At 37.2% G+C, this 17,706-nt stretch overlaps 1 protein-coding gene across 1 annotated transcript in view; it reads right to left on the bottom strand.

Annotated features, from left to right (window-relative positions):
* Positions 1-11,655: 11,655 nt before the first annotated feature.
* The window catches only part of AKR1D1 (aldo-keto reductase family 1 member D1), a 42,782-nt gene continuing 36,731 nt past the window's right edge, over positions 11,656-17,706 (bottom strand). The window contains exons 8-9 of the mRNA XM_060633228.3: positions 14,603-14,685; positions 11,656-12,563 (exon numbers count right to left, since the gene is read on the bottom strand). Of these exons, the coding sequence (XP_060489211.2) occupies positions 12,521-12,563; positions 14,603-14,685 (126 nt within the window). The 3' untranslated portion in view covers positions 11,656-12,520. The remainder of the gene's footprint in view (positions 12,564-14,602; positions 14,686-17,706) is intronic.

Here is a 17,706-nt window from a genome sequence, read left to right as displayed (position 1 = left end):
CATACCCATTAAGCATGAACTCCCCAGTCCCCAGCTCCTCTCCAGCCCCTGGCAGCCACCATTCTGCTTTCTGTTTCTGTGAATTTGACTACTCTGGGAATCTTCTATAAGTGGGACCATATAGTATTTGTCTTTTGTGACCGGCTTATTTTACTTTGCATAATGTCCTCAAGGTTCATCCAAGCTGTAGTTCTTCTGTACTGGTTAGTCTATAGGGGTGTATGTTGGTGTCCCTTTTGGATATGTGGCTGGCACCTGCTGTGTATGATTAACTACAAAAATAAGAAAGATAATAATACTCACATCAAGATATCTAAGGTGCCTTTTTCCTCTTAGAGCTTTGGGGACAATGTAGACTTTTCAGTCTAACATGAGTGCTTTGCATACATTTGTAAAAACTTTAGCTATAAATAAGTTTTCATTATTATTGATTATTGAAGGTATTTCTGGGCAGGAAAACAAAATCCATTAAGTTTTTGTATCAGCCTGTAGTTCATTTGGCAGGAGACAACTTCAATTCAACCAGAATATTTATTTATAAATGATGATTAAAATGTATATCAAAACTTGAAAAAATAAAATTTATTTGTGAATGTTCAAATGGTTCTTTAGATAGGTTTCAGTTCTTGCTTCCAGCTTCAGTTTTTTAGGGGGCTATAAAAATTATGAACAAGGCAAGATTCTGTCAGTAATTGAATAAGGTTTTTCTTCCCTTCCAGAATCTAGATTAAATAATTGTCTTTCTATTGATTATGAAGTTTTAATCCCTGTTTGGTACAAGCTAGTAAGAGTCAAAACATTTTATTCACTAGTTTTAAGATTAATAATGAGTTTTTTTAGGGATTGTGGATTCTCTTCAATAATTTTGTTGGACTTCACAGAGAAGTTGGGAAAATCCTTTATTTTCATAGCATCACAACTTCATCTATAACTTTGGAGGCACAATATATGTTATTAAGTATAGATGTTAATTCTTAAACCTCTGGTAATGTGGCATGCTTGGGTATCAGATAACTATCTGAAGGGAAGTGTTTATGAATAGTGAAAGAGGTTTAGCATCGTTAGAAATTGTCAGAGATTGAGGGTTGCTGTAATATCTGTTGTGAAAGGAAAAGACCTATTTTGGATCTGGTTTCCAAGAGAGGGCTTTTGAGATCTTCATCTATAACAACCAACTTTTGTATCCTTCCAGCAGAGAAGATTAAAAAGCATCTAGTTATCTCTTTCCATGAGTACTAATTATCTGTCATCCTATCAAATTTAACTTGGCCAAAATAGACATCATTATCACTTAAAGGCATTTCATCCTTTAATCTGCTAATTGATGACCATTCTATAGTTTTTGTAAAGAGAGAAGGGCAAATTCAAATGATGTTTAGTGACCAATGTGTTGAACTTTATCTTAAATTTTAAAAAGTTCAACTGGGTACATTTTAAAGGTTTTATTGGCTTTATTCAACTAGTCATGAATCAGGCAGCATCCAACCTAGCAGATGGAAAGAAGCTCAAGTAGCTGCACAACATAAAAAACTTTTATAGGCAGAAGAAAATGGGAACCGGGAAGTTGTCTGAGGCAAAAAAAAGGGGATTGATTGTAGAAAGGTTACTTTCCTTCAAGGCAAGGCAGGGGTCTATGGGGCAGATTACCTAACTAGGGCTAATCACGTGATTCCTGATTGACAGGTTTAAGATTTAATTTCTGAGAGAACTGGAACTGTAATTAAGTCTTGGGTCAGTGAGGTGAGGCTTGGCATCAGGGACTCCACTTTGGGCCTGTTGTCTTGTTTTCAACATTTACCCAGAAATTTTCTGGGTATTCAAAGATAATTCAATAATTGATTTAATATTAAAGTGTTACAAGTAAGGATTTGAATATTATAATTTATGCTGACATATTAAGTCTGGATGATTTATAGCATTGTAAGGATGCCTCTTGTAAAGAACTACCTATTATAATTTAATTTAGTTTGACAAATAATTTCAATATTTTATAATCTTATATGAATTAGCTTGTTTGACCGTTACAATCAGTAGAGGAAATTTAGAAAACCCAAATTCATTGGCTTTTTTTTTTATTAGAAAACAAATCCAAGAAAATATGCTCAATAATTTTATACTGGTAAAATCAGAGAAAAGATAAGTATTTCTGAGCCAAAAGTATTAAGCCAGTCTAATTTATCCAAGGAATCATCTTGATTATTATAGGAAACTTTTCCCTGTTAAATTAATATTTAATATCCCTATTAATATTAAAATTAAGTTGTTTAAAAATAATTTTTGCTTTTGACATGTTTCCAAGTCACCAACTAGTTAGCTGTGAAACTCACAGTTAAACTTTTTTAAAAACATTTTTCTGCTACCACTTTATGAAAACATTTGTTTCTTAGACTCCGTTCACTTAAAGCATAAAAAAGAAAAAAAAATCCCTGGAAATCTTTGAGTTTCTCTCGACAGCTATATTAATATTTGATATGTTAATATTGTTTCTATTGGGTAATTATAATAAGAACTTGCTCCATTAAATTTTAATACATCTTATAATTGGATTTATTTTTCTTAGAGGTAGGTAAGATATGTGTTTGCTTGAAAAAAATGAAATGGATAAAACGGGAGATTTTATCAACTCTTGTGCACGTTAGAGTCGCAATGGTGATAAAGTAGCAAAATGAAAACAGATGGTGGTAGTTACAAGAATATTGATCCGTTAAAGAAAAAAAGACACATGATTATATATCAGCAGGACCCTCGGGGAAAAATTATTTTGAAATCTAAGTAATTTTATGAGTTTCTTGTGAATATAGCAGCGTAATCTTTCCGTTTTTCACTCTCTGTGTCCCTTAAAATAATGACAATCTCTTTAGTGTCTCCTGTAGGACGACACCAAAACCAAAGGGTCCAGATAATTGCAGCACGGATGACAGCCCTTCCTATGGCTGCAGAGCCACTGCTATGCTTCTGCTGAGCCACCATTTAGCCCACAGCTGTACCTTGACAAGAGGAGACAGAGAGCCTCAGGCCTCATCAGAATCTGGGAGGAGATGAGAACCTGCCTTTTTGCAGCCTCCTTGGTAGATAGAGAAGTGAGTGAGAAGTGGCTTTATAACAGTTCCTCACAAACCTCCTGTGTGCTCATGTTTGGGGAGGATCCCGGATGTTTGGCCAAGACTCGGATCACCTGTGGTTCAAGCTTGGTCTATGTGGCCTATGTGGATCCACCCAAGATCATTAGGTATCCGCACAGGGCTGCTCTTTGACATCACACAGTAAAAAATCAGCCTTCAGGGACTTACTCTGGGGGATATATAGAGCGTTCCAAAGGGATCTACCATCAGGTTGGAATGCAGTTTTCCTGCTCAAATAGCTTGGAAATAAGAGGTGGAAATCGATGGTGCTAATAGTTAAGTGCAGCTGTGACACCGGTGATAAGGGCAGTCCTTCTCAGGCCACAACAGCTCTGAAGAATGCTCCTGGAATTACGGATGTTGGCTGTGCATTCGGAGCCCCTAGTGCCTTGGAGCCCCTGGTGATTTGGTTCTTCCTCCCGGACTCCCAGTCACCCAAGGCCAGTGTAGGCAAAGCCCTGTTGCTGTTTTCCTTGCAGTTGTCTGGTATAATCTGTGGGCTGTTCTTGTTTCCTAGCCTTCTAGAGTGGGTCCTGGTGTTTACTTTTCCTTTCAGAGGCTCCTTGCCCAGATGGCCAGCGGAGTTGGCAAGAAGAGATGTGGTTTATGGTTTCAATGGTGACTGTCCCCATATTCGACTTCTTTGCCTCTCCCAGGGAGATGTTAGGGGGATCGTATGAGTTTGTGCATGACATGGTCATGTATGGGAAGAAACATCTCTTCCTCTACACAGCTTAGATTCTCTAGCTGGGGCATGTAAGCTGGACTGACAAAAGACAGATTAATGAGAGGAAAATGAGCAAAAGTTTGTTCAGGTGTATCTGCATAATAGAGATGAGTAACAAAGGCTGGGTTAGAATTTGGGCTTTACGTTACTTCTTTGCAAAGGAACAACACATTTTTGGAGAAGAGACAAGGCAAAGGAAAAGAATCTTGAGTCTCTGGGAGCAGCAAACTGTGGAATGGCAAATGTATGGGAGGCGAATGGAAGGTAAGAGCTCATTAGTCAGGTATTACATGGAATCCTCTGTTGCCATCTCCAGGCTGACAAGGGTCCAAAGTTGTCTTCAGCGATTAACTTTTGTCTTTCTTGGTAGAGAGGGAGGACACCTTTGTACATTTATGTGCCCCTTTTAGGCAAATGAAGGAGACCAGAGAATTTTCCTTGGGTCTGTTTCTTCTCAATTGCTTTAGCTCAAAATAATGCTTAGCCAAAATGGCATATTTGGGGCACAAATTCTGGTGTCCTTCACTCATGATACACTGGCCCTTATACAACCGTGGGACCCCGGTAATCTTGAATATGTCTTCCTGTTTCCTCTGTCTATTGTCACTTGTCCTCTCTTGCAATACTCCATAGCTTTATCCTGGAGTAAATGCCAGAATCGGCTCTGTGCTTTTCTTTTTAAAAATCCTGTCTATTGTGTGGTTCTTTGAAGTTACCCCAGGCTGTGATCTGTTTCTGTCTCCAGTCTCAATATTGTGTTACAACCTGGCCTCTTCTGGAATGGCATTCACTTTGATTAGAAAGAAGTGGGTTTCTGCCTGAAGAACAAACATAGCTGTTGGAAGCCCCTCAGAACCATGTGTATGGAGGGAACAGCTCTTAGGGAATGTGAGGTCATGGGAACTTCTATTTTTTTCCAATTGATTCTAGGTTTGAAGCGTATCTGAAATTGTTATTTTTACTGCAGCTGCTCCATGTAAGTACTTTGGATGTTTTCTACTCTTAGTTCTTTGTCAGTCCAATTACTTCTGTTTTCAATCCTTAAGGGTTTTTCATTCACTTATGGTACCCTGTCTTCATTCTAGAGATGCTATGGATTTGGTCTGTTTAACTGGCTCTATGCTTAGTTATTTCAAGAAATTTGGGGCAGGAAGGAAATGAGATTACTGGCTTAATCTAATCTTTCAGATTACTTCTATTTTTTTTAATAGCAGTCTGTTATATATCAGAGCAAATTTCTCTTGACTCACCCTATGGAAATAATTTATAGTTTCTGTTTCCTGCATTAACTTACTTTCATTGCCACTCATTTGCCTGTATGCTTTAAACTCGAACAGTAAAGGCATGAAGCCCGTTACCAGTTTAATGGTCCGAGAAAAGGTACAATGTAAAAGAAAAGACTTAGATGAATTATAAAGCATGGTCTGTTTACTTTAAGCACTATAAAAAATGAGCCTAAGTGGATTTACACTTTTAATTTACACACAACAAGCTGAAATTACGGCATTAGGAATAAGCACATGTTACTATCTAGCAAGAAAGACTCTTGTGTTAGCAGGGCTCCTCAACCTTGGCACTGCTGACATTTTAGCCTAAGTGACTCTTTGTGGTGGGTGCTGTCAGCATCCTTAGGCTCCACCTACTAAATAGTTGCCACCTCCCCTTACCTCCTACTAATTGTGACAACGAAAAATGTCTCCAGACATTGCCAGATGTTCCCTAGGGGAAGCTGGGAGGAAACTGTCTCCAGTTATGAGCCGTGGTATTAAAAGAAAGAACCACTACTCAAAATAGCTTTTCTAATACTAGATGCTAAAAATGTGTAACACAGGATTGGATGGATGTCCATTATATCCAACTCAATACTTTAAAATAGAATGTGTCTTGTCACAATCCCATGAAATATTTAAAACGTTGATTGATGATGTCTGAGCTCAGCATGGTTAAAAGTGGAATATAAAAGCTAGGGGGGGAAAGCTCTAACACTAGAAATTAAAATAAGACAGGAACTCGTGTAAACAGCGATAAATCAAAGAGGAAAGCAAAACCAAACTTCAGAAGGCTAAAAAAATAACAAAGCCGATTTATCAAATCTTAACTAAAGCAGTGCTCAGAGTAAAATTCATTATATATAAAGCTTATATTACTAACCAAGATAACTTTAAAAAATAAACAAAAACCAATGAAATAGATATTTGACCTAGGAAGTAGAAGTCTATGGACAAGATAAGAAAAAAAAGACAAGAGATCAGTAATAGAAAACAAGGTATTAATGAATTAGAAGACAGAAACACAGCAGAACTAATCAATGAACTTTCTTTTCCTTTGGGAAATTTGCTCTAAGTGAAATCCAGAAGAAAGCAAAAATAACTTGATAAATCACTAATTAGTTAATAGTAAAAAACAAAAACATAGACATACAAAATAAGAATGGTAAGGGGAAAGTGAGCACGGATTTCAGAGAAGTAATGGGATTGGAAGAGGCCAAGGTCCTAAGGGCAGAGAGTTCAGGGACTTTTGTTTTGTTTACTGATGCACCTCCAGTACCTAGGGTAGAGGTCAGTAGAGTGGCACACAAAAACGTTTATTGACTAAATGAACAAATACATTTATGTTTGCTAAATTATATAACACTGCTAAATTTTGAGAAGATGAATTTGCAAAGTTGATCCTAGAAGAAGTAGAAAATGTGCAGGCTTCCTATAGACAGAGATGAAATTCTCAGGTAAATTAACGCCAACACTTGAGGAACAAATAATTTTTTTTTACTTTAATTTTTAAAGTTGTATTTTAATTCCAGTTGGTTAATGCGCAGTGTTATCTTAGTTTCATGTGTACAGTATAGTGATTGAACAATTTTATATATCAACCAGTGCTCATCACAAGTGCATTCCTTAATCCTCATCATCTTTTTCACTCATCCCCTCACCCACCTCCCCTCTGGTAACCATCAGTCTGTTCTCTACAGTTAAGAGTCTGTTTCTTGGTTTGTGTCTCTCTCTCTCTCTTTTTTTTTTCCCTTTGCTCTTTTATTTCTTAAATTCCACATATGAATGAAATCATATGGTATTTGTCTTCCTCAGGCTTACTTATTTCATGTATATCTCACTGTATTTTTGATTGGTATTTCCCTGATGATAAGTGATATTGAGCATCTTTTCATGTTTCTGTTAGCCATCTGTATGTCTTCTTTGGAAAAATTTCAAATCATGTCTTCTGCTCATTTCTTTTTTTTTTTTAATGTTTATTATTTATTATTGAGAGAGAGACAGAGAGACAGAGCACAAGCAAGGGAGGGTTAGAGAGAGAGGGAGACACAGAATCTGAAGCAAGCTCCAGGCTCTGAGCTGCCAGCACAAAGCCCGATGCGGGGCTTGAACCCATGAACCGCAAGATCATGACCCGAGCTGAAGTAGGATGCTTAACTGACTGATCCACCCAGGTTCCCCTCTTCTGCCCACTTCCTAACTGGATTATTTATTTTTTGGGTGTTGAGTTTGGTAAGTTACTTATAGATTTTGGATACTAACCTTTTGGCAGATATGTCATTTGCAAATATCTTCTCCCATTTTGTTGGTTGCCTTTTAGTTTTTTTGGATGTTTCCTTTGCTGTGCATTAGCTTTTTATTTTGATGAGGTGTCAATAGTTCATTTTTGCTTTTGTTTCCCTTGCCTCCAGAGACACGTCTAGTAAGAGGTTGCTGTGGCCTATATCAAGGGGTTACTGCCTTTAACCTTAAACCTTGATGGTTTCCTGTTTCAAGTGCAGGTCTTTCATTCATTTTGAATTTACTTTTATGTATGGTGTAAGAAAGTGGTCCAGTTTGATTCTTCTGTATGTTGCTGTCCAGGTTTTCCAACACCATTTGTTGAAGAGACTGTCTTTTTTCCACTGGATATTCTTTCCTGTTTTGATAGATTAGTTGACCATGCAATGTGGATCCTTTTCTGGGTTTTCTATTCTCTTCCATTGATCTATATATCTGTTTTTGTGCCGGTACTATACTGCCTTGATCACTACAGCTTTGTAATATAGCTCTTGAAGTCTGGAATCGTGATGCCTCCAGCTTTGCTTTGCTTTTTCAAAACTGCTTTGGCTATTCAGTATCTTTTGTAGTTCCATACAAATTTTAGGAATGTTTGTTCTAGCTCTATGAAAAATGCTAATGGTATTTTGATAGGGATTGCATTGAATGTGTAGATTGCTTTGGGTGATATAGGCATTTCAACAATATTTGTTCTTCTACTCCATTAGCATGGAACGTTTTTCCATTTCTTTGTGTCTTCCTCAATTTCTTTTATCAGTGTTTTACAGTTTTTAGAATGTAGATCTTTTACCTCTTTGGTTAGGTTTATTCCTAGGTATCATAGTTTTTGGTGAAATTCTAAATGGGATCGATTCCTTGATTTCCCTTTGTGCTGCTTCACTATTGGTGTATAGAAATGCAACAGATATCTGTGTTGATTTTGTGTCCTGCAACTTTACTTAATTTGTGTATCAGTTCTAGCAATTTTTTGGTGGAGTCTTTTGGTTTTCTGTATAGTGCATCATGTCATCTGCAAATAGTGAAAATTTGACTTCTTCCTTGCTGATTTGGATGCCTTTTATTTCCTTTTGCTGACTGCTGAGGCTAGGCCTTCCAGTACTATGTTAAATAACAATGGTAAGAGTTGACATCGGGGTGCCTGGGTGGCTCAGTTGGTTAAGTGCCCGACTTTGGTTCAGGTCATGATCTCACAGTTCGTGGGTTCGAGCCCCACATCATGCTCTGTACTGACAGCTGGGAGCCGGGAGCCTGCTTCTGATTCTTGTCTCCCTCTCTCTCTGCCCCTCCCCTGCTCATGCTCTGTCTCCCAAAAATAAATAAATGTAAAAAAAAAAAAATTAGTGGACATCCCTGTCTTGTTCCTGACCATAGAGGAAAAGTTCTCAATTTTTCCCCATTGAGGATGATGTTAGCTGTGGATTTTTCATATATGGCCTTCATGATGTTGAGGTATGTTCCCTCTAACCCTACTTTGTTGAGAGTTTTTATCAAGAATGGATGCTATACTTTGTCAAAAGCTTTTTCCGCATCTATTGAGAGGAACATATGGTTGTTTTATTAATGTGGTGTACCACATTGATTGATTTGCAAATATTGAACCACCCTTATAGCCCAGAAATAAATCCCACTTGATCATGGTGAGTGATTCTTTTAGTTTACTGTTGTATTCAATTTACCAGATCTTGTTGAGAATTTTTGTATCCAATTGCATCAGGGATAATGGCCTGCGGTTCTCTTTATTAGTGGAGTCTTTGGTTTTGGAATCAGGGTAATACTGGCTTTATAGAATGAGTTTGGAAGTATTACATCCATTTCTATATTTGGAAATATTTGAGAAGAAGAGGTATTAACTCTTCTTTCAATGTTTGGTAGAATTCCTCTGTGAAACCATCTGGCCCCGGACTTCTGTGTATTGGGCAATTTGTGATTACTGATTCAATTTCTTGGCTGGTTATTGATCTGTTCATGTTTTCTGTTTCTTCCTGTTTCAATTTTGGTGGTTTGTATGTTTCTAGGAATTTATCTATTTCTTCCAGGTTATCCAATTTGTTGTCAAATAGCTTTTCATAATATTCCCTTATAATTGTTTGTACTTCTGTGGGTTTGGTGGTTATTTCTCCTCTCTCATTTGCAATTTTATTTATTTGGGTCCTTTCTCTTTTCTTTTTGATAAGTCTTACTAGTAAGAAGTTTATCAATTTTATTAATTTTTTCAAGGAACCAGCTTTTAGTTTCATTGATCAGTTCTACTGTCTTGTTGTTGCTGCTGGTTCTATCACTTATTTCTGCTCTAATCTTTATTATTTGCCTCTTCTACTGACTTTAGGCTTCATTTGTTGTTCTTTTTCTATCTCTTTTAGGTATAAGTTTAGATCGTTTATTTGAGATTTTTCTTGCCTCTTGAGGTAGGCCTGTATTGCTATATAATTCCCTCTTAGTAGAGTTTTTGCTGCATCCTAAGAGTTTGGGATTGTTGTGTTTGCATTTTCATTTGTTTCCATGTATTTTTTTTTAATAACTTGATTTTCTGGTTGACCTATTCATGTTCTTTAACCTCCCTCTTGACTGAGGAATGGTGTATTTGTTTGCTAGGGCTGCTATAACGAAGTGCCACAAACCAAGTGGCTTAAACAACAGAAATATATCATCTCACAGTTCTGGAGGCCAGAAGCCTGAGATCAAGGTGTCACCAGGGTTAGTTCCTTCTAAGGGCTGTGAGGGAGAATCTGTTACACACCTCTCTGCTACCTTCAGGTGGTTTGCTGGAAAGGTTTAGGGTTCTTTTACTTGTAAAAGCATCACCCTGATCTCTGCCTTGATCTGTACATAGTGTTTTCCCTGTATGTTGTCTGTGTCCAAATTTTCCTTTTTTATAAGGCACCAGTCATACTGGATTAGGGGCCACCCTACTCTATTATGACCATATTGTAACAAATTACATACGCAATGACACTATTTCCAAATAAGGTCACATTCTGAGGTGCTAGGGACTATGACTTTAAGGTTTGAATTTTGAGGGGGAGGAGTGGGGATGAAATTCATCCCCAAATAGATGGGAAGCTTGAGAGGGATGAGAGCATAGGAAGAGGTGACATATGCAGAAACTCATATCAGACTGTCACTCTTTCCTGACCTTCCTGTTTTAAGTCTCCAACTCTTTCCCCCCATCTCTGTTATAACTAAGATAGGGTTTCACTCTTCTAATCTTAAGACATATTTTTTCCTCCTGAAAAATGGCAGGACTCTTTCTCAATGCCTTTATTTTAAAAATGGTTTGTTAGGTATGGTCCCTCCTCCCCACCAGCCTCCCAAAATATTTTGAAGAAGTTTGATATCAGGCAACAGGGCTTAAGTTTCTGTTCTTGCACTGATACCCCTATTTCTTCCTTCTTCGCAGTGCTAAATGTCCAGTAAGAACTTAATCAAAGGTTTTTTGGGTTTTTTTAACTGAACTGAATTCAGATAATTTTTCCCCTTCCCTGCCTTTAGGAACAAAATGGAGATTCATGAGGTACAATAAATCATCACATTTTATAATTTCTTGTAAACAAAATACTTTCCAGAAGACAGCATTATATTAGAATCAGTGGAAACAGTGAGTATAGATCAAATTTTCTTGATAATTTCTCAGAAATGTATGTTTTCAGGTCACTGAAGATTATCTGTAAGCAATTGGTCTTGAAAGACATAATTTTTGAAGCACTCTCTTGGCTTGTGAGAGTGACTTAATATGAATGAAAAGAAAGACATCGCTCTAGTTGAATTGAAAATCAGTACATCTCTATTGCAGAATTCCAATAATCTTCTCACTCAAATATTGAAAATTTACATATAGTATAATTAATAGTGTACTTTTGAACTTGCTAGTTTCTTGAAATTCAGTTATTCCAATAACACTTTCAAAGTACTAAGTATAATAATTTTTTATAGTTTATTTATTTTGAGAGAGAAAGAGAGCATGAGTGGGGTAGGGGCAGAGAAAGGGAGGGAGAATTCCAATCAGGCTCCATGCTGTAAGCGCAGAGGCTGATGTGGGGCTCGAACCCACGAACTGTGAGATCATGACACAAACTGAGATCCAGAATCAGATGTTTAACTGACTGAGCCACCCAGTCACCCCTAAGTACAAAAATTTTATAAAGCCCCCTTTAAACTTTAATTTAATTTAATTTAAAGGTTTTATTTTTAAGTAATCTCTACACCCAATGTGGGACTTGAACTCACAACCCTGAGATCAAGAGTCACACACTGCACTGATTGAGCCATCCAGGCACTCCTAAAGTGTCCTTTTTGAATGGCTTCTTTTAAAATAATCATCTTCGGATTATTTTATGATTCAGAATTTTATTTGTGTATGTTGGTTGTCTCAAGCCACTTCACATAATGATGTTTATAGGATGAGTAGAGCAAGAGTAATAGGCAGTGTAAGTATGGATCACTAGTTATGTTCACACACAAGCCCTTGAAAGCATGCAAGAGAGAACAAGCAATTATCAGTCCCTCAAACTGGGTAAAAGCTAAACTAACCCCCATTGGGTGGAAACAAACAACTAAATCATTGTGTCTTTGGTGACCACTGTGCTGTTTAATTAGCCCTATTTTAAGACTTTTCTACACTTAGCCCTTTCTCTTTATACAAGGTGTAGCAAATCACTTCCTTGTTAATAATGCATGTGTGGATCTTATCTTGGCAGTGTCTATATTACAGTCAGTGTTCCAAATCATCAAGGTCATTGCCAGCACTGGCTTGTGCCAGCTCTCCACCCTCTTTGTTGTCCTGTTAACTGCTAAAGTAAGGAGTTCAGACTTAATGGCAGTAATCAGATTCATGGGTTTCTTATCATATATTGCCTCTGAAATCTCTCCTAAAGCCTAATGTCTTTCTGTCAGGAACCCAGAAGACCTTGATCTAATAAAATATTAGCTTATGGTTTCCAAACAATTATCTCAACATATTTAAACATCTTTTTCTTTACATACCTAAGTCAAAGTTATTTATCCTGCACAAAACTTGAGAGTGTTAACATCAACACATCACTTAAGGATAGTAAAACCTTTTCATTTCTACATCTAAGGTTCTGGCGTGCATGGGAAGGAAAAATCCATTCAAGGGCACTCTGAAGTCAGTATTCCTCATGAAATGGGTATTCGGGATGATCACACCACCTGTCAAAACAATTCCCCAAAGAAAAAGTTCACTGTAAACGTTGCACAGCTGTGTGTTACTAGCATCCCTTGACAGTTTCACAGACCCCTCCCTCTCTCCTTAATTCATTCCTTCTCTGTTCTCACCCAGTCTCTTATTTTCCCTTGAGCCATCATCTTTTACTGAAGCCCAGGATAGCATTCTGGGTTGGGTGTGTGTGTGTGTGTGTGTGTGTGTGTGTGTGTGCGTGCGCGCGCGCCTGCCCATGGGTTCTTGTGCCCCTTCTCAACTCTTTCCTCCCCTCTGCTGTTCTGACACAGGCTGAGTGATCTACATAAACATTTCTCCTCAAAATTCTATTACCCATCAGTGTCACTCTCTTCTCAGAGGTTTTACCTGCCCTTCTCACTAGACCTCCTGAGAATCAAAAGTCTGAGATCTAGTAAAGTGATCAGTGAAGTAAATTTCTATGATAATGAATGTATCTCTTAAATAACAATGACAGAACAGTCAGTAAAAAAAGACTGGCATGTGTATATGCCTGCCATGACCATGTCTAAGATTCAATTCTCTGTTTCTCTGCAAGTATTATGAGCTTCATTTTTTAATTTTACCCTTTTTTAAGTAGGCTTCATGCCTAGCATGGATCCCAACATGGGGCTTGAAATCATGACTGTGAGAACAAGACCTGAGCTGAGGTCAAAAGTCAGATACTTAACTGACTAAGCCACCTAGGTGCCCCAAGTACTGTGAGCTTTAAATTAAAATATTAATGTCAATGTCAAATCAAAGACCAACTGGATGAAAAACAGAAGAATCATGGCCTAGCATCCCTAAATTGTACATTTTTATGATCAGTGAAACCTAACGTTTGTTTCTCTTTGCTGATTTTTCTAGTTATTTCCTGATGAGTTATTTTCCCAGTGTAGCTGGAATTAGATATTAAATATGTCAAATGTCAAACTAAATAATGTCACCAACTGTAAAAAAAAAATCAGTACAATGGATTGACTATCTCTTACTGTCTTTTCTTAATTTAATGATATTTATTCAATACAAATAGTTTATCTTCAACAGCTATTAATTAACCCATAAGTATTTGTTAGGTCTATGTTTGTGTTTACTATTTTATTCCCAAGGCTAGGTGGTACCTTTTGATGTTGAATAATGTTTTACCCTGGAAAATTCACATTAGGAGGCTGTTGTATTAATTCAGAAATTGATTAAAAAATGTGATATTAGCATAGTTAGTGTACTTTCTGACTCACAAAAAATAGTAGGACCAATAAGATAAGTGTTCAAACTATATGAACTATCTTAATGAGCATTTTCTAAATGCTCACTTAGATTACAGATTACTATTGAGGAATACTAATGAATAAAGGAAAAAAATGTGTATATATAAACATATGTGTGTATATATATGTGTGTATATATATATATGTATATACATACATTATATATGTATGAACTATATTGTTTTGTTATTTTAAAGGCCCTATACTATTTAGAAAATAAAGGGCTACTTCAGTTGACTAGCTGAATTTAGCAACATTTTGAAGGAGTGTAAGGATTTTGCTTGTGGGAATCAGCTAATAGGTGGACTTAGAAGCTCCAAATCTCATAGGCAGCCATTTAGCTAAAACTCTAGGTTTTTAGTTTCTTACATGGTATTCTTTCTACTATACTATTCTGTCTCTTTCTTTTTTGTTGATAAGTTTGCTCTACGTTATGTATCACTTGATATTTAGGAAAAAATAAATAGGTTTGAATATTTGTGTTGCTGTTGTCTTAACATATATACACTTGATGACTTAATTCTCTTCAAGATATTTAGCCTGCTATGCCTTAACCTAAGTCATGGGATGTCATAAATGCCAGAAATCTTATAAGTAAAACTATAGATTTGTAGGAAGTTCCTAGAGCGAATGTAATTTACCCAGACCTGTTTAATATTCAGAACATGCTGCCCACTGGCCTTTACCCTTGTGATTTCTATAGACCCAGAACAATCTAAAATCACTGGGCAGTACTTGATGGGTGGTCTCCCTGAACTCACATGAGCATCTCCACGAAGCGGACATTTTTATTCAAGGCCTCGATGGCCTTCATTTCTTCTTCAGTGAGAGAAAAGTCAAAGATCTGAAATAACAGAAATAAAAGATATTTTTGAAGATAGAAAATGGGTCAAGCCTGGGATCAGGGAGTGGGGCCAGCCATGGGAGCTCTTCAAAAATTTATGAACATCTTTAAAAGAATTATTCACCATGATCAAGTGGGATTTATTCCTGGGCTGCAAGGGTGGTTGCAAATCAATCAATGTGATACACCACATTAATAAAAGAAAGGGTATGAATCACATGATCCTCTCAATAGACGCAGAAAAAGCATTTGACAAAGTACAACATCCATTCATGATAAAAACCCTCAACAAAGTAGGCTTAGAGGGAACATAGCTCAACATCATAAAAGCCATATACAAAAAACCACAGCTAATATCATCCTCAAAGGGGAAAAATTGAGAGCTTTTCCCCTATAGTCAGACAAGGGTGTCCACTCTCACCACTGTTATTTGACATAGTACTGGGAGCCCTAGCCTCAGCAATAAGACAATGAAAAGAAACATAAATCATCCAAATTAGCAGGGAAAGAGTCAAACTTTGACTCTTTACAGATGACATGATACTCTATATAGAAAACCAAAAAATTCTTCCCCAAAACTGCTAGCATCGATATGTGAATTTAGTAAAGTCACAGGATTCAAAATCAATGTACAGAAATCTGTTGCATCTCTAAATACCAACAACAGAGCAGCACAAAAAGAAATCAAGGAACCAATCCCATTTATAAGTGCACCCCAAACCATAAGATACCTAGGAATAAACCTACCCAAAGAGGTAAAAGATCTGTACTCTGAACACTAAAAACACTGATGAAAGAAATGGATGAAGACACAAAGAAATGGAAAAACATTCCATGCCAATGGATTAAAAGAATAAATATTGTTAAAATCCCTACATCACCCAAAGCAATCTACACATTCAATGCAATTCCCACCAAAATACCATCGGCATTTTTTCATAGAACTAGAACAAACATTCCTAAAATTTGTATGGAACCACAAAAGACCCTGAAATAGACAAAGCAATTTTGAAAAAGAAAAGCAGAGCTGGAGTCATCACAATTCCAGACTTTAAGAGCTACATTACAGGGTGCCTGGGTGACTCAGCCAGTTAAGCTTCTGACTCTTGGTTTCAGCTCAGATCATGATCTCGCAGTTCATGGGTTCAAGCCCTGTGTCAGGCTCTGAGCTGACAGCGTGGAGCCTGCTTGGGATCTTCTCTCTCTCTGACCCTCCCGCGCTCTCTCTCTCTCAAAATAAAAAACTTAAAAAAAAAAAAGCTATATTACAAAGCTGTAGTGATCAAGACAGTATAGTACTGTCATAAAAGCAGACATATAGGTCAATGGAATAGAATAGAAAACCCAGAAAGGACCCACACTATAGGGCAACTAATCTGACAAAATAGAAAATAATATCCAATAGAAAAAAGACAGTCTTTTCGACAAACAGTATTGGGAAAACTGGACCACTTGACATCGCACACAAAAGTAAATTCAGAATGGATGAAAGACCTACATGTGAGACAGGAAACCATCAAAATCCTGAAGGAGAACACAGGCGTAAACCCATTGACACTGGCTGTAGTAACTTCTTACTAGACATGTCTCTAGAGGCAAGGGAAACAAAAGCAAAAGTAAACTATAGGGGCCTCATCACAATAAAAAGCTTCTGCACAGCAAAGGAAACAATCAACAAAACTAAAAGGCAGCTGACAGAATGGGAGAAGATATTTGCAAACGACCTATCTGATCAACAGTTAGTATCCACAATCAGTAAAGAACTTATTGAACTCAACACCCCCAAAAAACTAGTTATCCACTTAAGAAATGGGCAGAAGACACGATCTGACATTTTTTCCAAAGAAGACATACAGATGGCTAACGGGTACATGAAAAGATGCTCAACATCACTCATCACCAGGGAAATGCAAATCAAAACCACAGTGAGCTATTTCCTCACACCTGTCAGAATGACTAAAATTAACAACGTGGGAAACAACAGATGTTGGTGAGAATGAGAAGAAAGGGGAACCCTCTTGCACTGTTGGGGGGAGTGCAAACTGGTGCAGCCATTCCGGAAAACAGTATGGAGGTTCCTCAAAAAGTTAAAAATAGAACTATCTTATGACCCAGAAATTGCAGTACTAGGTATTTATACAAAGGATAAAAACATACTGATTTAAAGGGGCACACGCACCTTGATGTTTATAGCAGTGTTATTAATAAACAGCCAAAAAGCCTCCAAAAAACAAAAAAAAACCTAAAAAAACAAAAACAACAGCCAAATTCTGGAAAGAGCCTAAACGTCTGTCAACTGATGAATGAAAAAAGAAAATGTGAGATATGTATAATGGAATAGTACTCAGCCATCAAAAAGAATGGAATCTTGCCATTTGCAATGACATGGAGACATGGATGGAGCTATAGGGTATTATGGTAAGTGAAATAAGTCAGTCAGAGAAAGACATATACCATATTATGTCACTCACATGTGAAATTTAAGAAAGAAAACAGCAAAACAGATGAACCTGGGGGCCGGCGGGGAAGAAAATCAGGAAACAGACTCTTAACTATAGAGAACAAACTGAGGGTTGATCGACGGAGGTGTGGGGGGGATGGGCTAGATGAGTGATGGGGATTAAGGAGGGCACTTGGGATACACACTGGGTGTTGTATGTAAGTGAGGAATCCCTAAATCCTACTTCTGAAACCAATATTACACTGTATGGTAACTAACTAGAATGTAAATTTAGAAACCGATACAAAGATTTTTAATTTGTTTCTTTCACTTCTGTCAGGTGTTTCAGTTCTTCACTTCTGTTGAAACTCTGTTATTTAGTGACAAACACATAAAAGATTTTTTTAAGGCTTTTTTTTTTCTTTTGTGTGTGTGTGTGTGGTTTTTTGTTGTTGTTTTTGGTTTTTTTTTTTTTTTGAGAGCAGGGGAGGGCAGAGAGAGAAAATCCCAAGCAGGCTCTGTGACGTCAGCACAGAGCCCAGTAAGGGACTCAATCTCATGAACTGTGAGATCATGACCTG

This window comes from Panthera onca, chromosome A2 (assembly GCF_046562875.1).
Source record: "Panthera onca isolate mPanOnc1 chromosome A2, mPanOnc1 haplotype 2, whole genome shotgun sequence".
Lineage (NCBI taxonomy): Eukaryota > Metazoa > Chordata > Mammalia > Carnivora > Felidae > Panthera > Panthera onca.
This window is presented reverse-complemented; position numbering and strand designations above follow the sequence as displayed.